The sequence below is a fragment of the Hippocampus bargibanti genome, linkage group LG03 (assembly GCF_051943395.1).
Source record: "Hippocampus bargibanti isolate YZ-2025 linkage group LG03, ASM5194339v1, whole genome shotgun sequence".
Taxonomy (NCBI): domain Eukaryota; kingdom Metazoa; phylum Chordata; class Actinopteri; order Syngnathiformes; family Syngnathidae; genus Hippocampus; species Hippocampus bargibanti.
The window spans coordinates 28,344,171-28,367,800 of NC_142736.1; the positions used below are offsets into that span (position 1 = coordinate 28,344,171).

General features: G+C 39.8%; 2 protein-coding genes across 3 annotated transcripts in view; one reads left to right on the forward strand and one right to left on the reverse strand.

The window, feature by feature from the left end:
- The window catches only part of rec114 (REC114 meiotic recombination protein), a 145,854-nt gene that overhangs the window by 68,834 nt on the left and 53,390 nt on the right, over window positions 1-23,630 (reverse strand). The gene's annotated exons all lie outside the window — the stretch shown is intronic.
- Window positions 1-23,630, forward strand: part of hcn4 (hyperpolarization activated cyclic nucleotide-gated potassium channel 4) — a 95,272-nt gene that overhangs the window by 49,512 nt on the left and 22,130 nt on the right. The window contains exons 3-6 of the mRNA XM_088992955.1: window positions 3,432-3,593; window positions 10,985-11,203; window positions 22,725-22,871; window positions 23,126-23,366. Of these exons, the coding sequence (XP_088849081.1) occupies window positions 3,432-3,593; window positions 10,985-11,203; window positions 22,725-22,871; window positions 23,126-23,366 (769 nt within the window). The remainder of the gene's footprint in view (window positions 1-3,431; window positions 3,594-10,984; window positions 11,204-22,724; window positions 22,872-23,125; window positions 23,367-23,630) is intronic.

A 23,630-nucleotide genomic window follows, 5' to 3' on the forward strand; every position in this document is an offset into this window, starting at 1 on the left:
GTTTTTGATTTGGGACGAATGTCAGTGCCATTTGACTGTCATCGCTGGTCAGCTGTGGGGCGCCTGTAATGGGCAGCATTTTGGACCGTCTGCGGCTGGATGGATGCATGGCTTGAGGAGCCCGCGATGAGAAGAACGGAGCATCAGCGCAGAGCCCCGATGCGTATGTGGAACTGTCGCGGCTTGGAATTGATGCGGACGTACGTGGGACAGGAGATGTGAGATAGTCTCTCTTCGTCAAAGGATGCTACAGCTTTGTCTTTGCTTTGAACATTTAGCTTGTAGGAGACATGCACATTTCACCATGAGATCCCTGATCCACTGGTGAAAAGGACACATCAGTCTTCTCGTCTTTCATCTAGAACGGCTTCATACAACAAAGAGGGTGCAGAAAGTGCTGAACATTGAATGACTGTCAATGTGTATACAATAATAATTATTTTTATTTGACTTTTTATTTGACTTTTTATTTTTATAACACTTTTTGTCTTCTACTTTCTTCCTTATATATAATATTATTATTATATTTTTGTTTTTTGTTCTTTAGACTTCAAGATGGCGCCGCGAGAGTGGCTGCCTTGACAGCAGCTCCTGTATTTTGTTTTTATACTTCTTTTTTTCCTCTCCACTTACTTTCATCACTTTGCTGCTGTGAAATGCACAGCGAAACTAATAAAGGCTAATCCAATCCAATTCCATCAAAATTTCCTTTCATTTTCCTAAAAAAATAATCATAAAAATCCTATCTGTAAATATGATTTGTAAATGAAAAATCTTAAATGAATGGAACACTTAAGTCGACGGAATGCCAATACTCGTCGTGACAGGAAATTGGACATCATGCAACATTATGCAGCTGAATCCCCCACTTCCCTCCACCGCATTTAAAGGAAGATTACTCCCTTAATAAAAGGAAAACAAACAACATTGCCAAGGGCTATACATCAGTAGGAAGGAAATGAGCAGAAAAAAAGCAGCGTGTTGTTTGTGTATCTGTCATCCACTCTTGAGAAAAGCCGCCGACGCTTCATTCGCACCCTGGCACTCTTTCCCAGGCGCTCCTTCACGATCGGAGTTACAATGATCTGATTTGAAGTTACCGCGTCGGCTGCGGCTCTTCTCTCATGGTCCCGATAGAAGCGCAACACCGGCAGCGTAGTTCTTAACACGCAAGCGAATCAACACGCACAGGAATGAAATCAACAGGCATTTTATTCAATTAGATGCTTCATTTCCACCCCGGTGAATCATTTAAATTCACCACAGGCGACATCAAAGGTAACGGCACGAATATTAAATAACAAATTGTCAAACTATTATTTCAAAGAAATGAAAACTTTTCAACTGGATGCTAATGCCTTATCAGTACGGTGAAAATATTGGATTTAAAGATATCTTGGTCCAGTCTGACCCCTGTGAGGACAAGGGCGCTAGAAAATGGAACGAATGATATTGTTTTATATCTTTAATAATTTTTTTCATTTCATATGTTGAAAAATGTTTTGTAATTTGTAGCATTTAATTCAGACATAAGATTAGACAATAAAATCTTTATTTGTCAAAAAGATGGATAAATTCCTAATTTAAAGATGCTAAATTATGAAAGGAAGAAGGTAGAAGACAAAAAGTCAAGTAAAAAGTCAAATAAAAATAAAAAGTCAAATAAAAATAAAAATAAAAAGTCAAATAAAAATATAAAGATAAATAAAAAGTCAAATAAAAATAAAAATAAAAATAAAGTCAACTAAAAATACAAATAGAAGTACAAGTAAAAATAAAAATAAAAATAAAAATAAAAATAAAGTAAACTAAAAATACAAATAGAAGTACAAGTACAAATAAAAATAAAAATAAAAATAAAAATAAAAAAAAAGAAAAAAGAAAAAAATTGAACTAAAATAAATACATAAAAATAAAAGAAAAATATAAATAGAAAATGAATTTGAATGCTTATTTGAGAAATTCCTAATTTACAGATGCAAAATTACGAAAGGAAGAAAGTAGAAGACAAAAATTCAATAGAAAAATAATAAAAGAAAAAGAAAAAAGGAACAAAGAAATAAAACAGAACAAAAATATAGACATACAAATAAACTAAAAATATAAATTGAAAATGTATTTGAATGCCTTTCGTCTGTCTGAAAAAAATGGTATTTATCTATTTATGGGACAAAAAAAAGAACAGGTGAAAGGGTTGATGTCATAATTTCTTCCTCGCAAGAAAAATGAACTATGTGGTCCAAGTCGCAAGCTCTTAAAAGGCCCTGAGTGGATTTTAATCAGGTGTAGAGCAGTTAGCTTTGCTCTTCTGTGGGATTAAGAGCCTTTCCAATGGCCACTGCCATTAAAATCTACACCCGCCCACAAATCCTGCAGTGCCTTGTGAGTATATTTATCATTAGGATTAACAAACCCTGCCTGTGAAGCACTCTCGGCCCAGGAGCCCCGTTACCGCCTCCCCGGCTTGCCATTATTGTATTTGGCTGAGTGGCTGATGATACCGGTGATTCAGCAAAGTCCCGGTTGGGAAAAACAGAGGGAGCGTCTCCCCGGGGGCGCTTCGCACATCTGCATGCACCTGCTCACTCTTGCCAGTTTAATAAGGCTTTGGCTTTGCTAGGCGATATAGCGCAGTGTCATAAACATTTTACATTTTCACATCTTACAAATGCAGGCTGGTTAATCGGTGATGTATAGAATCGAGATCAAACTAGTTCATATTAATAAATCAAAATTGACTTTGATTTTTTAAAATTGTATATTATGTCTTTGAAGAAAGAATTCTAGCGACACAACTGCGCGAATGACAAAAATATATGAATTAACTCATTACGTGGATCGCCATTCCTGAATTTGTTCAGGTTTTGGTTTTTCTTGCAGAGGGGGGCGGATCAAGCTGCGGTCAGACCTCTGAGGGCACCAAGGGGCAGCATTTACCTTTTGTACAGCCGCCCCCCATTTCAAGCTCACATAACTCCAGTCTCTTATAACTTATTAACTCTTTTTTTTTTTGATGAAAGAATAGAGTCTAAGGTTTCTTACGCTGCATTGAATATTTATGTAGTCCTAAAAGCCAATATTCTGTTGGTTCTGCAATTTGAGTGACAATGACAAAAACCCTGGCACTGGAGTGGACACATTTGTGAACATCGTGTGGCAGTGAATGAGTTCTAATAATTTCAGTTGTGCGCAGAATAATCTTTACCAGCCATAAATCATCATGTGTACTTTTATCTCCTCAAAGTTTACCTACTATATGCAAGCATACGATATACATAGTTGTTAGCTTGTTAGCCGATGTGTTTTTACAAACATCTATTCAATTTTCAAGAACCTCATATGTTTTCAACATGCTGGAATGCTGAATATTTACAATCCAGTAAGATTCTGGGAATTCAATAGCCACCCATACGTATCCTGTTTTTCTTCAGATCTTCCACATGACCTACGACCTGGCCAGCGCCATGGTACGGATCGTCAACCTGATTGGTATGATGCTGCTTCTTTGTCACTGGGACGGTTGTCTGCAGTTCCTGGTACCCATGCTGCAGGACTTTCCCGCCGATTGCTGGGTGTCCAAAAATAAGATGGTGGTGAGTATCTTTCCTTCGCTGGCAGTTTTCCTTTCCGATCCAATCAGACGATCCCCTGACTTATCTCATCCACCTACGTAATTACTCCTCTAAAACCCTTTGGCATCCTGGGAAACCTTGTTTTGCGTATCTTTCATCTCAAATCCTGAATTAAATTACATTTGTCAGCCAAATGTGGCCTCACGCAATCATTTTAGTGATTTTTCTGCACAGCCTGAGAAACATGCATTGCTCTTAGATTTGTTTAGATTCATATTTTCGTCTTTCTCCATTAGTACAGCCAGTCTGCTAACCACCCAAATGTGTCGTAGCTAATATTAGTAAAATTGCGTGCAATATTTAATTTCAAATTAAATCCACAAATGAATAACCTTTATGATTTTTTTTTGTAAAAATATCAAAGCTATTTTTTTTTACAAAAATAATGTGTTTTCAAAGCCATAAAATACAATGTTGGCTTGTGTTTTGTTTGCATAAAAAATAGGCAATATACAGTGATACCTTGGCTTACGAACATAATTGGTTCCCAGAAAGTGAGTGTAAGGCGAAAAGTGTGTATCCCAAAAAATTATTTTCCCATAGGAAACCATTAAAATGAGAATAATCCGTTCCCAGGTCTCCATAAAACATAAATATCTGCTTTCTAATTTTCTATTTTACGTATAATAAATGTGCTATGGTATTATAATTGAAGAAATAAACTGTACTCTATAATAAAGTCATTTTATTTACCTTTGTGATGGTCGTGATGGAATGGAGTCGGCGATTTCCTAAGCATTAAACATTGATGAGGAATGTAACCTTCTTCTTTCATCATCTTGAGGAATGATCCCTTGTAGGTGCTTTCTCCGTGGTAATTATATCTAGTTCCTCATCAATTGTGTTCTGTTTAGCTGGGTTGATATCTTTTTGCATCAAGTGTACAGATGGCTTTCGCGGGTTGTTTGTGGAGCCTGATTGATGGGATATTTTAACCTTGCAGTCAACACTGAACTGTCAAAGTTGAAACTCTCTCACTGTCGTCTGCCTGTCTCTTTAATGTTTAAACCACCCCCCGTCACTTATGCGTTCTTGACCAATAACGTGGCTTTAACTGAAGACTGGGGGCGTGAAATAGACGACAAAATCAGTCGGCTGCCATTTTGTTGTTAGAAGAATGAGCTCGTTCGCGAACGACACATCACTCATTGAGGCAGCTCTGTGTACGAATAAAGTTCGTATGCCAAGGGAAAATGTGCATAAATGTAACTTTTCATAAAATGAAAAGTTCGTAAACCGAATTATCACAATTTACGAAACGTGAGAGGCATTTCACGGTGGTCAGAATGTTATTCACATAATGCGTTTACTCTCTCTCTCAAGTCGTGAGTTCATCTCACCACATGGCTGCAAAAGGCCCCCCCACATTAGACGCTGACCGCAGCCGATATGAGTCCAAATCAGCCGTGCAGCTGGTGGCCTCGCGTTACCTTAGCATGTGGAAGGTTAGCCGCTGTAATTTAGAACCTATTTGCGTGAGGCGCAGAGATTGATCAGCGCGCTACCCTTCTTCTCCTTCAGTGGTACATCCCAATAAATCAAACGTACGTTTAACCTTCACGGGATGCCGCTGAGCAAGAGTTCTTCCCTAAATGATGGCTTATCGATATATGTGCGAAGGGCAGCGTCAATAGGGCACCATCGGTGCTGTTGTGAGCCGCGTGTTAGTCATCGCCGGGAAATTTTAAAAAATGGTGACTGTGTGTGCTCGAATAAAGGCGGTGCAGATTGAATAGGCTTATTAGTTTTCGACCCAGCGGGCGCCCCCTTAAAAGTGATTACAGTCGGTGTTAAAATCAGCCTTTGTGCAAATTTGCAAAGGGATGGTTTAATTCTTTATTTGATTTAATTACATTTTATCACTTCAGTTTTATTTATGTATTCATGTATATACCAACATTTATTTATTTATTTATTTATTTATTTATTTATTTTGACCTTCCATGTGTTGAGCATTTATTTGCTATTCTGGCTTGACAACATTCTGTAATTGTTCCCATGCTATTTCCAGACATTGCATTTTGTTCAACAAAAAACATTATTTTAACTTATTTACTGCACGACGTGCAAAAAAATTTATCCACTCCAGTGCTAGGGTTTTTGTCATTGTCACCTGAATTCGAGGTGGACCCACTGAATATTGAGTTTTAGGACCACATAAACATTAATAAACATTACAAACTTTAGACTTTCTTCTTTCATCAGAAAAAAAAGTTTATTCTTAAATTATATGGGTCTGGAATTATATGAGCTTGAAATGAGGGCAGCTGTCCAAAATACGCTTCTTTCATCAGAAACAAATGAGTTAATTCCTAAATTATATGGGTCTGGAGTTATATGAAACTTGCTTGAAACGAGGGTGGCTGTCGAAAATACAATGCAATACATACATATGTATCGGTCTATATAGCGCTTTCACAACTGTTGAAGCTGGAACAAAGCGCTAAGATGGAAAAGGGGGAAATGCTGCCCCTTGTGGAAAAGAAAAAAATATTGCCAGAGGCCATGGCCAGCGCTTTATCGGCACCCGAGCATTAAAAAAGAAAACCCTAACAAATTCAGGAATGGCGCTCTATGTCATATTTTCAATTCCAGAGTAAAATTGTGAATGGCAGTGAATGAGTTAAGAATGAGAGACATATTTTTCACAAACAAGTTTTTTTGGGGATGAAATTTTACCCTAAATACTTCAAATTAATGTTTACCTTCATCCATCCATTACTTTTTTTTGTCAGCGAGCCGACTTTCGGCAGGGTACACTGAGGACTGGTCGCCAGTCTATCATATAAACATACCACCATTCTATAATCATTCCAAAAAGTTATATTTACTGTTCACTGCTTTGTCACAAGATTTTGTGAGTATGGTTACAGCTGTGCATAAATGTCCATAATTCCTCACACACAAGTCCAAACAGATAAATCCCTGACTTGGCCTGCGAATGTTGCTACGCACACTTTACACACACTTTTCAGTGTATGCACACTTGATAAATGAGGATAAGCTGAAAGACGATTTCATATTCTTACAAGTAGGAAGAACAACCATACGGCCAAGCAGCTTATTCAGCGATTGTTTACAGAATATTTCACTGACCTTCTATCTTATTCATGTATAAATTACGTCCCGCTACGTTCACTCAAGGATAACTGTGCTACACTTGATCATAGCCCAAAACTAATTGATAAAGCCCACGTCAGATATAGGAGGGTCTTATTTGAGGTCCGCGCTCTGACTGTCCCGGTTAGCATTTGACGCTAACAAAAGTGGCTGAATAATTGACGTAATCGAAGAGAATGGCGCTGCGCAAACATTACAGCGAGAGCCTGTTCTAAGCGCAATATACGGCTCGCAGTCAACTGTGCGTGCCAGAACAGATGTCACATGAGTAGTTACATCGCTCAAGGTATGATGTATTTGGTTCATCATGCCTCGGTGCGTCGCTGACATGCCGAGCTCTCGCTCGCTCCGTACGCCTCGCCTTCCATCATGAGAAACGACAGATGTTGCACCATGTCCCTTGAGATGTTTGACAGTTTAGCTAATTTTAGCCTATGATATACATACCTGTCTGCACTGGAGATTATTTTTTTGGGGTGAGCTGGCGCTCAGGAACCCAGTCATCAAACTGATGACCTTTTACATGGATTTACCCTTCAGATGTAAATCAAACATCCAAATATTACCACAGTGATTTTGCACTTGACTCATTCACTGCCATTCACAAATGTATTCAGGAATTGAAAATATGACGTGGAGCGCCATTCCCGAATTTGTTTTTTCCTTTTTTTTCATGTTTGGGTGCCAATAAAGCGTTGCCCATGGCCTCTGGCAATGTTTCTTTTCTTTTCCACAAGGGGCAGAATTTCCCTTTTTCCATGTTAGCACTTTGTTCCAGTTTTAGCTGCGCTATACATACAGTATATACTTATACGTATGTATGTATTGCATTGCATTTTGGACAGCCACCCTCATTTCAAGCTCATATAACTCCAGACCCATATAACTTAGGAATTAAGATTTTGTTTTGATGGAAGAAGAGAGTCTAAGGTTTCTAACATTGTATTGGATGTTTATGTCGTCCTAAAACTCTATATTCTGTGGGTCCTGGAATTCAAGTGACAATGACAAAAACCCTGGCACTGGAGTGGACGCCTTTTTGCACGCGTCTGGCAGTTAAATAAATATAGCACAAAACAAGAACAACCACCAACAGAATGTAAATAAATGAACTTGTTTTGCCTACTACAAAACAAAAGTCAGATATCAGCTATTTCTATATTAGATGTTCATCTCTATTATGAATGACCCAATGAGGAGACAGGACACTCGATTCTGGTACCCATCTCTCGACGGAGACATGAGGACAGGCATTCGAATTCAGTTGCAACAATTGTATCTTTTGAATCAAAACTGATTTTCCGAATCAGTTTTTGTTACAGCCTCGTGATTGACTGGCAACCCACACAGGGTTTTTCTCACCTTTAATTCAAAGTCAATTGGGACAAGATACAGGTCCCTCGTAACTCTCACGAGGACAGTTGCTTTGGGAAATCGATTGTTAGGATTCGTATTCCTCGGACATATTTTTTTCCTGAGATTTGCACTCCGCCATACCAAAATCTGTTTCTAGGAGTTTGCCTCTGGTATTTTGTAACGTCATTTGGAAATACGAGAGAAGCAAAATGTTAGACAGGCTCTTTCATTCGGATGTCCCTGAGCTGAGCAATAAAAAAATAGATGCACTCTAAATCCTGTGAGATGGAAACATGAAGCCACTCATCCGGCTGCTCTTTGTTTTGTTTCACACAATAAATGCTGTGTAATTAATTACATTAACTACAAGAATAGTTTGCACTGTGACGGAATGACAAATAAACCTACCTTTTTTTTCCATTTCATTACATTCGAACTGATTCCAATTGTCTGAATAAAATGTTTGATATGGTTTAAATGGGAAGAAAACTTCACGTCAACATTTTGAATCAGTGTTGCTGAGAGCAGATGATTTTGGAAGGCTCCCCCGTCTCATGCAAATAAGCCTCTGCTGATAGACATGCGGAATTTTCGACTAATCTTGTTGACAAAAACATTTCAGACCAACAATATTCCTGGAATGTGTGCTGTGGGTAACTCTCAAAAAGTCATTCCATGCCATTTCATACGTAGGTATTAGGGGAGGACTCTGGCTCATTACAAAAGTTTCATTTTTAAATTAGCAAGTGAAAAAAAAGTACATGAGGTCATTCACTGTCAGACGTGCAAAAATGTGTCCACTCCAGTGCCAGAGTTTTTGTCACTGTCACTCAAATTTCAGGACCCACAGAATATTGAGTTTTAGGACTACATAAACATTCAATGCTTAATACCAAACCTTAGATACGCTTCTTCCATCAGAAAAAAACGAGTTCATTCCTAAATTATATGGATCTGGAGTTATATGAGCTTGAAATGAGGATGACTGTCCAAAATACATTGCAATACATACATATTGGTTTATATAGCGCTTTAACAAGAGCTGAAACTGGAACAAAGCGCTAACCTGGAAGGGAAATCCCCATTGTGGGATGAATAAAGGATTTCTGATTCTGAAACATTGCCAGAGGTCTGGCAATGAACTACCGCAAGAATCTAAAAAGAGTAAACGGAAAAAATGAAGGGTGTCACATCATTTCTAAATGGCCGACCTACTTTCATGCCACGCACGGCAACCTCTCCCATGTGTGTCACGCTATACTCGCCTATGCTAGGCCTTACATTTTGAAAGGTTGGGCCAAAAAAATGTTGTCTCGCTATGTTTTGCATATTGGGACGTGGCGCTTCTGCCAGCAGCCTCAAGTGGACACCCAAAATCGGCACCCAAAAAAACCCATCTGAACTAATTCGGGAATGGCGCTCTACGTCATATTTTTTTTCATTTGTGAATGAGTTAAAATTACTGATGTCCGTTTTTACCGATCCATGCGCACCAAATCCAGCAGACATTTAAACAACTTCTTCCCCCAGGCCATTAACTCTTTGAACTCTTTGAACTCTTTGAACAGTAGCCAAAATGGAACTGTATAGTGCCACTTAGCAGTTTTTTTTTTGACGACGATACTAGTGCAGCGTGTTCTACCGGAAACAAATTCCTTGTGTGTTCTACAAACTTGCCAATAAAGATGATTCTGATTCTGATTCTTGGTTATCTTCAATTGGTATACAAAAGGTCTTTTGATCCGCTGGAAAATTACAAGCTACTCATACGAATTACGTTTTCATTCATTATTGCTTTGTCCAGGCCCTGCAGGAGCAAATTATCCCAAACAGTGATGTGCCCAACACCATACTGCATATATTTTTGTTTTTGTTTTTTAGTGTTGAATGTTCCATCCAAGCAGTGTAACTTTGGTGCCATCTGGCCACTAGAGTTTGCCGGTAGCACAATGGAACATCCAGGTGTTATTTTGCACACACCAAACCTGTCGTGCTGATTTTTTTGGGAGGCGGCCTGGGCAGGTGCTTCCTCTGTGGCCTACTCCAATGACACTCATTCTTCTTTAATGTTTAACTGATCATAAATTTGTCAACTGAGATGTTAACTTGTACCAGACATTTCTGTCAGGAAATGTTTGTGAGCTCAGTAAGCAGTCATCTTTGACTGTGGCAAAAAATCTGCTTCATGTGAATTCACCCCCTACAGGGTGGCAAGCGCTCCAGGGACCCCAGAACAACCTAAGTGGTTAGAAACAATGAAAAAGTCACACTCCCATAGCACATGCACTTTATCAGTATTTAATTTTGGTCTCCCTCTACAGTACTTGCCCATCATTGTTGCACCAGATCATCATTTCCCATTTTTTTCTAACAGTGGTCTGAATAAAATGACTCTTTTTTTCCCCATTGTGGAAATTAATTTAAAAGCAATTTAGACTTGTCAACCCACAGGAGAGACGCTTATTGATTGACCATGAACTACCGCAAGAGTCTAAAGAGAGTAAACGAAAAAAATGAAGGGTGTTGGGGCATTTATCAACAAATGAGAAAACCCCAGTGAGAAATAACATCATTTTGAAATGGCCGACCTACTTTCATGCCACGCACGGCAACCTCTCCCATGTGTGTCACGCTATACTCGCCTATGCTAGGCCTTCCATTTTGAAAGGTTGGGCCAAAAAATGTTGTTTCGCTATGTTTTGCATATTGGGACGTGGCGCTTCTGCCAGCAGCCTCAAGTGGACATCTGCCATTGCATCTTTAAGGATGCGCGCGAGTGAGCAGTCCTGGCGCCCCGCTGACATTTGAACGTGCCCTCGAAAGGATAAATAAAATGGCGGCATTCATTTTGTGTTTGTTCTGCCTTCCCTACGCAGAACGACACGTGGGGACAGCAGTACTCCTACGCGCTGTTTAAAGCCATGAGCCACATGCTGTGCATCGGCTATGGGATGTACCCCCCGGTGGGCATGACTGATGTATGGCTGACCATCCTGAGCATGATTGTTGGCGCCACATGCTACGCCATGTTCGTGGGCCACGCCACTGCCCTCATACAATCGCTGGACTCATCACGGCGACAATATCAGGAGAAGGTAAGTGGATGTGGTCCTGAATGAAAAATTGTAGAATACTAAAAATCATTGACTGCCAGAAATGTGCAAAAATGTGTCCACTTCAGTGCCAGGGTTTTTGTCATTGTCAATTTGGCAATTCCAGGACCCACAGAACATTCAGTTTTAGGACTGCATAAACATTCAATGCAGCGTAAGAAACATTATACTCTCTTTTTTCATCAGAAAGAAAGAGTTAAGAACTAAATTATAGGGGTCTGAAGTTATATGAGCTTGAAATGAGGGTGGCTGTCCAAAATATAATGCAATACATACGTATTGCTTTATATAGCGCTTTAACAACAGCTAAAGCTGGAACAAAGTGCTAACATGGAAAAAAGCGAAATGCGACCCCCATGTGGAGGGGAAAAACATTGCTAGAAGCCTTGGCCAGCGCTTTATCATCGCCCAAACAAAAAAAACAAAAACCGAAAAAAAATTGGGAATGGCGCCATATTTTCAATTCCAGAATACATTCGTGAATGGCAGGGAATGAGTTTGAGGCTGTTATGAAAATATCTTATTTCCTCTTTTAGTCTTCCTTTGTATACCCTTATACATTCATAGTCGTGAAATCTTTAACTCACTTCCCAAAAAAGCATCTAGTCAATGAAATGGTCGAAAGGGGCATAGAGAAATTATTAAAGCCCACTTGTGTGCTGAGGCAATCAAGTCAAGTACCATTGAAGCAATCAGGATGCAAGACTGCGTTGACATTATGATCATGGCGCCCACAGAAGTGGAGAGTGAACCACGCGTATTTGACTGCATGTTGCCCAAAAAAAAGATGGACACCGGGCACTTATAATGGTGTCGGTTGTCCTTTAAGTTTGGTTGTGCTCACAGTTTTACAAAAGTCAAAAATGTTTCTCATCCTACCTTGACTGTCATGTCAAAAATGTTCCCGTTTTAAAAATCACACCACGCATCTGCGCCACTTTCTGCCTGTCACATTAATATCGGACCACTCGCGTTGTCTCACAACCATTTAGTTTTGTCAGTGAAGGCCTGAAGTTGGATCGGCTGTTTTGAGAAAGATGCTCTGCAAGGCAGCCATGATCTTTCATTGTGGGAGATCGCAAGCAGCGAGGAACCCCAGCATTCCCACCTCAGCACAGTGGCAGGGGAAGGAAAGCCCCAACAGCTGGCTCATTGAAGCTGCCTTCCACAGGCACCCAGCGTGGGCGATAATGAGCTGAGCTGCCGGCCCTGTCACATTTCTCGCCGTCTGTGGCGCGTGGGAGACAAGAGATGGGAGGGTGACCTCCATCGGATGAGGCGCCCGCTTATATTCAAAGACAGTGGATGAGAGGGAGTGCAAGAGCTTAGATGATGTAATGGGACTTTCAGGTAGCTCAGAGTGGATATGTTAAATGCTTAACCTTCACACCTTCACCCCTAGGATGACTTGCTTCACTCATGCGACCAATCCGAAAGGTAACATGGTGACACGTAGCTAAATCGAGAGGTATTGAGGTATTCCTTTGAGGAATCCAAGAGGTATTTTTGTGAATCCTGATTAAAAATGGAGAACAGGCCAATGGAATTGGACCACTGACCTTGGTATGAAATAATAATAATAATACATTACATTTTAATCGCCTTTCAAAGCTCTCAAAGACACTTTACAGTCACAGACAAGCATAGGTATGATAATAAATAAAATACAATCACAAATAGAATGCAATAAATAAAAGACAATTATAAATAGAATCGAGAAAGAGAGTGCTACACAGAAAATGTTTTGAGATGGGACTTGAAGGTCGGAAGAGAATCAATGTTCCGAATGTTGTGAGTAAGTGAGTTCCAAAGTTTGGGGGAAGAGCAGCTGAAGGCTCTGTCACCCATCGTGCTGAGATGGGCACACAGAGGTGGAGGGAGGAAGAGTATCTGAGGGAACGGGAGGGAATAGAAATTTGAAGAAGGTCAGATAGGTATGGGGGGAACGTTATGGATAGCTTTAAATGTATAAAGAATAATTTTAAAGTTGATTCTATATTTGACCGGGAGCCAGTGGAGCTATTGGAGGACGGGGGTAATGTGGTGAAAGGATGAGGTTCTGGTGATGATCCGGGCTGAAGAATTCTGGACGAGTAGAAGTTTGTGGAGAAGTTTCTGAGGGACACCAAAGAGAAGTGAATTGCAATAGTCAATCCGGGAGGTGACAAGACTATGAACGAGGATAGCGGTGGTGTGAGGAGTGAGAGACGGGCGAAGACGATTGATATTGCGTAGGTGGAAGTACGCAGACCGGGTTAAGTTATTTATATGGGAGTGGAAAGATAGTGTGCTGTCAAGGATGAAACCTAGGCTTTTCACCTGATGGGAAGGAGAAACGGTCGAATTGTCAATAGTGAGAGAGAAACTGTTAGCTTTGCTCAAGGTGGATTTGGTACCAACGAGGAGAATTTAAGTTTTTTCGCTGTTAAGTTTGAGGAAGTTATGGGTTCAATATTTTGTGTTCTTGGTGTACCTTCCTGGTGTAGACAAACAAACAACGAATCACTTTATGGGTCCAAGGCATGCTGTGAAAAGTAAAAAAATAACAAGTCTGCTGATCTTATACTCATCACACCATTTAATCAAGGTAAAATCAAAAGCTTTTTTTCATCATTGGTGTGCGTATATTTTTTTAACAATTATGGTATTTACGTATATATGACTCACAATAGGGCAGCGGTATTGCAGGCATTAAGGACCTTGGTGTGTATGACACGTTAGCGATACAGAAAAAAATACTAATTAATTACTACTTTCCTATTATAAATATTATGATCCCATTATCGAAAAAGAACCAAAGTATGGATTACAATGATTTTAGGGTTGCACAGAAACATTTTTTTAGAGGCGTAATTTTAACTCATTCACTGCCATTCACAAATGTATTCAGGAATTGAAAATATGATATAGAGCGGAATTCCCAAATTTGTTTGGGTTTTGTTTTCTTCATGCTTGGATGCCGATGGAGCGCTGGCTAAGGCTTCTGGCAATGTTTGTTCTTTTCCACAAGGGGGAGGAATTTCCCTTTTTTCCATGTTAGCGGGTTGTTCCAGCTTCAGCTGTTGTTAAAGCGCTATGTAAACCAATATGGATGCATTGAATTATGTTTTGGACAGCCGCACTCATTTCAAGCTCATATAACTCCAGATCCATATAATTTAGGGATTAACTTTTACATTTCTTATGCTGTATTAAATGTTGATGTATTCCTAAAACTCAATATTCTGTGTGTCCTGGAGTGACAATGACAAAAACCCTTGCACGAGTGTGGATATATTTTTGCACGTCTGGCAGTGAATGAGTTAATATCATTAATTTTCTGCTGTCGTGTTCCAGTATTATCCATCTACCTCCCGAAGCCATATTTTTTCATTTTCTGGATTCACACCTCTACCTAAAGATCCTCAGGAATTCCCATCGTTGCTCACTTGAAAACACCGCTGCACTCTCGCAGCCTGCAGACAGGTTATTTCTGCGGCAAGCAATTAAATTTTAACATGGCGGCTTCTCCGGTTATCTTTTTCGCATGCTTCGGTGATAAGACGCTCTCCGCTGTGCACTGCAAGGGATTCTTTGCCGCTGCCGTGTTATTGACTAGTGAAGGGATTTTGCATGGGAAAGCGATGCACTGTAATTAATTTAATGCTTAAAAGTACATAAAAATACCTGAAATATGCATCAACTAAAATTAAATCTACTCCTCATTAAATATGGATGTAAATTACTATATAAAACAGCAAACTATAGAATTTAATACAGTAGTGTTAGTTTATATGTGGAATTTCACAAATCTTACAGAGTGGACTCACACAATGGTTCCCAAGTAACTCATTCACTGCCATTCACAAATTGATTCGTGAATTGAAAAAATGACAGAGCGGCATTTGCAAATTTTTGGGGGTTTTGGTTTTTCTTGCTGGGGTGCCAATAAAGCGCTGGCCAGACGTCTGGCAATGTTTTTTATCTTCCACAAAGGGGGCTGCATTTCCCTTTTTTCCATGTCAGCGTTTTGTTCCAGCTTCAGCTGTTGTTAAACCAAAATGTATGTACGTATTACATTATACTCTGGACAGCTGCCTTCATTTCAAGCTCATATAACTCAAGCCTCATATAATTTAGGAATTAAGTCTTTTTTTCTGATGAAAGAAGAGAGTCTAAGGATTCTAACGCTGTATTGAATGTTTATGTAGTCCTAAAACTCAATATACTGTAGGTCCTGGAATTTGTGTGACACGACAAAAAGGCTGGCACTGGATACATGTTTCCACATGTCTGGCAGTGAATGAGTTAAAGGAGTTTACTTCACGATAATAAAACAAAAAACATCACGCAAAGTAACTACAGCTAATATCAACTAGAAAACACGGTAATCATCACAGATGTATTCACACCGGTAATTTAATTTGCGTATTAGATGTTGGATGTTTTTCCTTAATTGGCCATAAGACCATAAAAATGCATTCTGTCATGAGCATTTCATGCATCTTAATGAACTTGCAAAGTCGTGCTAAAGGGGAGCCCTAACGCCCATAAACCCGAGTTGATCTGTATATATACACTTGGAGAGGCATTAGAATGACGCGCAGGCGAGGTGAAGTACTTAAAAGCACATTTAGGCTGGATAATGATAATGTGAGGTATATATTGGTGTCATCAAACTAAACATATGTTTGAACTGGCTAGCTTACACAAGATTGTCTTGGAGAATTCCTTTATTATTCATTTTTTTTGCAATGTATGTTCTTAAGTGTTCTAATACGAAAGAGAAAAAAAACATAAATATTTGTTACACAAATATATGATAATTATTGCTATGGTATTTATACTCTATACTTTGTTTTGATCCATGCATCCGAACCTCCGTAGCTACACAACATCGAGTACTCATTGCGATAAGGTCAATCACCTTATCAAATAAGCCATGTGAAGGTGATGGAGAATAAAAAGTTATCATATTTAAAAGTTTCATGCTGTTATATGCTTAGTCAACATATGTGACTCAAATACACAATTGAAGCACAGACAACGTGGGGTCAATCTTAGGTCAACAGACACAGCTTGTTAAACTGTCATCTTCATCTAGGACACAGGTGTCAAAGTCAAGGCCCGCGGGCCAAATCCGGCCCGCCACATCATTTTTTTCGGCCCGCGAAAGCAAATCAAACTTGTTAAATTCCATGATGATTGCTAAAATCTGGGGCAAAATTTCATATTTTTGGATGTCAACCACAATAAAAGTTATTATTCTTGACTTCAGATTTGAAAACGAGTTATTCATTAATTTGCTTCGTGCTCTATACGTAATATTTGAAGGGATTTAAACATTCTAATGGGTTCCCCAAATTCATAACGGCCCTCGAGAGGAAACCATAACTACAATGTGGCCCGCGGCAAAAAATGACTTTGACACCCCTGATCTAGGAGATCTGACCTTGGACAGATTTTAGGACTTGGGAAAGTCCTTATCACAGGAGTAATTTAGAACATGAAACTCCTTCACAGGAAGCGCTCATTAGCCAGGTTACAAATTTATCAGTTCATGGAAAAGACAATGTTTTATTGCTTACAGCTGTTCGTGCTTAGAACTCAAGAGGTGTGGTATTCTAATCAAGAAAACTATGTTTTACTAATGTATCACTTTAATTTGCATATACTCTCAATAAATAGCTTGGCAGAGGGCTGCAGAATTCAGCCGTCTGTCATGAATGACTGAGTCTCCTGCCGGCAGTAAAAAGACAATCTTTCTTGGTTCGAGTCTATGTCCACAGTCTCTGACAGAAGGGCAGAGTGTAGTCGGTGTCAAAATTTAATCAAGTGCATCAGCATTTCTTTTCACTCATTCACTGCCAGACGTGCAAAAATGTCTACGCAAGTGCCAGGGTTTTTGTCATTGTCACTTGAATTCGTGGACCCACAGAATATTGAGATTTAGTACAGCGTAAACATTCAATACAGTGTAAGAAATCTTAGACTGTGTTCTTTCATCAGAGAAAAATTATATGGAACTGGAGTTATATGAGCTGGAAATGAGGGTGGCTGTCCAAAATACAATGCAATGCATACATATTTGCTTTAACAACAGCTGAAGCTGGAACAAAGCGCTAAGATGGAAAATAAGGAACAGGGAAAAAAAGGAGGGGGCATCTTCCAGATAATTTGTTTTGCAAATGAGTAAAATTTCCCCCAAAAAGTTTTACATCTTTCTGTCTGGGACATCTGAACACAAAAGAGAAAGTTGGCTATGGAAGAAGATGGTCGCTCTTCACATTGGAAAGAGTGAGGAGACAAAGAGGAAAAAGATGCTCTGCTCTCAAAGATGGTAAAAAAATTATCATCAGAAAGCGACGGTATAATCTTTCCTGAATAGAATTCTATTACAATATGGCACAGAGAGATAAATGCCCGCGCCGTCAGAAGCGAGCAAGCCGGCTTAAATGGGCTCTTAAATAGGAATCAGGCAGCCTGTTAACTGTTCCACAAAGTAAGAGAGCCCGACAATCACACAAAATACTAAAAAGGGAGGGGGTGAGATTGAAGTGTGGCCCCAACTGAGATGAAAAAAATAGCATTATTAGGTTCGTTTTCACTCAGCTAAAAATACATGCGGCTTGCCAATTCTGTGCGCTGTGGAAACAGACTGTCCAAGACAGTGGAATACCCAACACGAACATGTAAAATAATGGGAAATGACTTTTCCTTTGACTGACACTTTTCGCAGCAGAGGTTTCACGTGCGATATACTGACTCGATGTTGGATGGCGCTGGAGTTAATTTCCCTTCCAAGAGGGACGCCGTCCATCAATTGGCATGTTGAGGCATGACGGTCCCGAGCGGCTTCACTTGAAATTGGACATTCTGCCCCTCCCATTTGAATATCCAATTAACACTTGGCAATTATACATGCTTCCTGGGGGTGGGTAACAAGCAAACGAAAGCGAAGCATTTGTGGCTCAGCGTGCTCTCAAACATGGGCGGTGGGACAATAGGTGTTTGAGGGCTATCCCATTCTTTTCAGGGTTTCTCCATTCTTATATCTGTCCCACCAAGCAGTTAACTCATTCACTGCCATTCACGAATTTATTCAGGAATTGAATTGAAAAATATGACGTATAGCGCCATTGCAAAATTTGTTCAGTGCTGTTTTTTTTTTCCTTGTTTGGGTGCTGATAAAGCGCTGGCCAGACCTCTGGCAATGTTTTCCCCTACCAGAAGGTGGCAGCAGTTCCCTTTTTTTTATTGTTACCACTTTGTTCCGGTTTCAGTCGTTGTTAAAGCGCCATATAAACCAATATGTATGTATAGTTTTGTATTTTGGACAGCCACCTTCATTTCAAGCTCATATAACTCCACACCCATATCATTTTGGAATTAACTCATTCTTTCTGATGAAAGATGAGACTCCAAGGTTTCTTACGCTGCACTGAATGTTTATGTAGTCCTAAAACTGAATATTCTGTGTGTCCTGGAATTCGAGTGACAATGACAAAAGTTATTTAATCATTTTCCTTTTCTACAAATGGTTCATTGAAATGCTATTTAAATTTAATCTGATAGAATAATGAGTTGTTGAAAATTATTTCCCATTAAAAAAGCCTTTTTCCCCAAAATGTTTAATTTTTACCAAATATTCTTTGTGCAACATAAAATACAAAAATAACATTAGTACTCAATGCAGATGCAATTATCTATCACTCCAAAATTATTATTTACTTATTAGATGGATTCATTGCTTACTGTTATACATTTATAGAAAGTTTGATACAGCACAAACAAAAATGTCCATTGTGTTCATACATAGTATAAAATGAGACAATGTGGACCGACCGAGCTCGCAGTAGCTTAAAAAAAAAATAAGAGTACGGACTACTGCATACTGTATGTATTACTATCCGCATGCACACAGCAATACCAAAACAAAGCCGTATGACACTCAAGGTCCGCTATTTTCAATCTAAAAAGTATGTTTTCAATGTGTTTTATACGTAAGAAAGTTCTTTGTTGTAACATTATGTAGTGCCTGACAAATATTGAGTGTCTATTATGGCGTATCCCGTTGAATGTTCCCATCTCATTCGTAGATTTGTCCAAGTGGAATGTCCGAGCAGGAACCGCCATAAACTCATTTCCTGTCAGGGAGGAAATCATCGACTCAGCTCATAGGTCGCTTTCTTTACATCTGTCAGGCTTCTGATTAACATACTTGGTCAGTGGCGTGCACTCGGTAGGATTTGAATGAGAAAAGCACTGGGACATTGTCTTGTGTTGTAAGATGAAAGCCAAGGGTAAATGGATTTAGACGGTATATTGTCGTGAATGTGAATGAAAATATAATAAACTCTGCCTTTGAAGCCTCACATTCGATACTCTGGCAGTCAATCGGATGCCTGATATTCTTGTTGTTTTTTTCCCCCACAGCGCCTTGTAATTTTCCTTTCATCGTCACATCAGTAAAATAAATTACCCCGGTGACATAGCCCATTCATTCGTCATATCTATGAAGTATTTCATTTACAATGTCTCTTGTACATTTACTTGTTTGCATCGCTCGTTGTGCTTTCATAGACTGCCGCCGCTACAATGCAGCCTTGATACAAATCAGAGTTGCGATCAAATTTGCATCCCTCATGCAGTTGGTGTTGTTTTAGAGTCTGAGGTCTCAATTTTTGTCGAAAATTTTACATCTTCTTAATCCCACACACATTTCCAATGGAAGACAGGTCTGGACTGCTGGCAGGTAATTCTAGTATTCACATATGAAAAATGAGTCTTGCGATTGTCTTGCTCAAAGAAGCGATGTGCACGCTTGATCAGATGAGCAAGTGAGCAGGGTTACATGAGAGAAATATTGCACAGTATGTTTGACAGATTGTGACGACGTTTAGAAAATTTGATGCTGTTGCATAGAATCTTTTTCTTTCGTCTTGTTGCCAGATAGGAAAAGTTTGAATCATCTCTGAGAATGTTTTGTGCCCTCTTTGTGGCACGGCTGTCAAATGCTGTATGTGGCGAAATAGTGTGAAGGCTGTTCCACAGATGTGTTGTGCAGTTTTAATGACACTTCACATAGCCTTCCTGTTCTGTACACTGCAGTTCCCAGACATGACTGCATTGCGCTCCGTTGTGCATCTGTAGAAAGATGTTGGGGGCAATTGTTAATTTTCTCACACTCCTCCAATGGAGGAGTCCTCCATTGAGCCTTGATGAACATTTTTCCAGGAACGGTATTTTATTCAAAGTATGAATGGTCATCAGATATAGATGTAAGCAAGGAGAGAACCCCGAAAATGCCATTGAAGGTGTTTTCATGTACTGTATTTTCCGGTGTATAAGGCAAACCGGAGTATAAGGAACACCCTTTTACTTCTTTAATCGATTGCAAACATTATGCTTTCCTCCAGAACTATTTGAATAATATTCATAACTGGTTGAATAACAAGAAAGCATCTTCTCCGAATCTGAACTCTCTGAAGCCATTGTTTTGATTCTGGAGCAAGGCAGTGTGTGACCAATAGTGACGTCACGAACAAGGGGGCGGGACTTTCTGAATCTGCCCAGTTCCGAGCTCATTTTGTGGCAGTTTTGGGACACTATAAGGCATTTTTCTTGGTGTTTTGCATTTGACAAAAAATATCAGCCTGCGTGTTTTGGGTATTTTGATGCTATAAAACATTTTTCTGGTGTCAGTTAGGAAACAAAAAATGGTGTCAGTTGTCCTTTAAGACACATTTTTGTCGCTGCTTTCTACATACTTTGTGACGCTATGGACAGTGTTTTTTTTCCCTCAGCACACTTTAGGGTGCGCCTTATACACCGGAAAATACGGTAATTAAAAGAAACATTATATTGAGAAAAAAATGAATGAAATAAGCACACGGTAATAGATTGTATTTTAATTAATATATTGGGTATATTGAATGATGTTAGGTTTGTGCGGGCAAGAAAATGTCCTTTGTAGATCATTGGTGAGAATATAATTGGGAGTGAGCTACATGAGGACAGCCGAGCAGTTCAATGGAGACATTTTCGCTGGTCAAAGCGAACCTTGAGCATTATCTTATGCATGCAGAATTGTCTTTTCTTTTTTGGGTATCTTTCTTTGGCTGAGGGTCAAGGATGCTACCTGTTATTATTCCTTGAGGGGATCCGCGACACACTTTAATGTGCATCTCGGCTTCTCCCGTACACACACTGTCACACTTTTGTTTTGAAGAAACACCATAAAGACTAACAGCACCTGTGACAGACAGACGCTGTGATATGTCTTCTGGTGTGTGTGCTGTTTGAACAGCTTTGTGTTTGATGCCAGCTGAACTAGGTTACGTGAACTGTTTTAAAAATAGTTCTGTATCATTTTAATGCTTGAGTGGTGATTCTTTTCAAGTAAGACATGCCTTTTTTACTTCACATTCAAATACATTATTGTATCAACCCTACTGCATAGTAACCCCTTCATTTTTTTTATGATAAACATTACATAGTCCACATCAGACGCTGCACCCATCCGCCTGTCGATATCTCGCTCCCTCCTACCATCATTCGTGAACAAGTCAACCAGATACTTAAACTCCACTTGGGGCAACATCTCCCCTTTTCCGACTGAGATCTCAGATTTGGAGGCACTGATTCTCATCCCCAACCGCTTCACATTCGGCTGCGAAACGCTCCAGTGAGATTTGGAGAGCCCCGCTTGAAGGCCCCAACAGAACCACATCATCTGAAAAAAGCAGAGATACTATACTGAGGCCACCAAAGCGGAACCCTTCAACGCTTCGGCTGCAGAACAGAATCTGTGAAAAAGGGCAATCTAGGCAGAGCCCAACCATCACTGAACCTCAGTTACTGCATTTTGTACAAAGCCCACCATATGATCGAACAATTCAGAACCAACCCCACATACTCTGCAACTACAGTAACTAAATCCCACTCGAAAGTGCTTAAATGTATTGAACGCGGCCTGCTGAACTCATTAGTGAAAGATACCAAACCCAACCACTACCTTTGATACGAACGAAACTTCACCCACTGCCAGAACCACCATATACTGAACCCATCCCATGACATTAACCTACTTCACACTGAATATAGCTTAACAACCACTACAAGATATTGACCCTAATAGTAAAACCGGCATTCACTACTATTTATTGAACCACTACACTAACCCCAAATCCACAGTACATTGACTTTGGGCACATAATAATAATAATAATAATAATAATAATAATAATAATAATAATAATAATAATAATAATATATTTTATTTCAAGCACCTTTCAAAAGTCTCAAGGATACTTTACAGTCACAGACACGCATTATTAATCTATATCAACCACAACTTTGTCTTATACACCATCGACCACACTAACCAAACTTTATGAACTACAATGTGTACCACACCCACTACAACAGCGACTGTGACATTTTGAACCCCATCAATACTCTGAGACATGTATTGGTGTCCTCTCAGTTGGCCTGATTTTTGTCTGTCTGGGTGTGTCCCCAGTACAAGCAAGTGGAGCAGTACATGTCCTTCCACAAGCTGCCGGCTGACATGAGGCAGAGAATCCACGACTACTACGAGCACCGCTACCAGGGCAAGATGTTCGACGAGGAGAACATCCTGGGGGAGCTGAACGAGCCTCTACGAGAGGTATGGCAACCGGTGTCATCTGGGGACGTGGATAATGCCGCACACCCGCCATATGGAAAATAAGCTCGCCCGCTGCTTGGCATTCCCCACGGTTCACTTCACATTTGCTGACATTTTACCTTTACAGCAGCAGTGATGGAGGATCTCAGGGAAGGAACAACAAATGTCATTGTTTCCTCTAATATCCTTTCATTCGAGAAGCTTTGTGAGGTCATTGCCTTTTGTCAATCATTGTTGTTTTCTCCGTCTGGTAGGAAATCATCAACTTTAACTGCCGGAAATTGGTGGCCTCAATGCCGCTGTTTGCCAATGCCGACCCCAACTTTGTCACCTCCATGCTTACCAAGCTCAAATTTGAAGTGTTCCAGCCCGGGGACTACATCATTCGAGAGGGCACTATCGGCAAAAAGATGTACTTCATCCAACACGGCGTGGTCAGCGTGCTAACCAAAGGAAGCAAGGAGACCAAACTGTCAGACGGCTCCTACTTTGGTGGTAAGCAGGCTGCTTTTTGATTAATAGCCATTATTTCCGCTGATATGAACTCCCTTTGAGCTTCCAGTGGTGTGTTTTGTGCAGTTGATGGTTCCCTCGCTTCAAAATTCGTCCTCATGTTTTATGGAAGACCCCCACTGCCTACCGCATTCAATTCACATCACAAGCTGCCTCTTCATTGTAGGACAAATCCTGATGAATAAAAGGCATCGTGCCGCAGCTTAAATAGAGCAGTACACATTAGAAGGTGTGCTTGGTCACCAA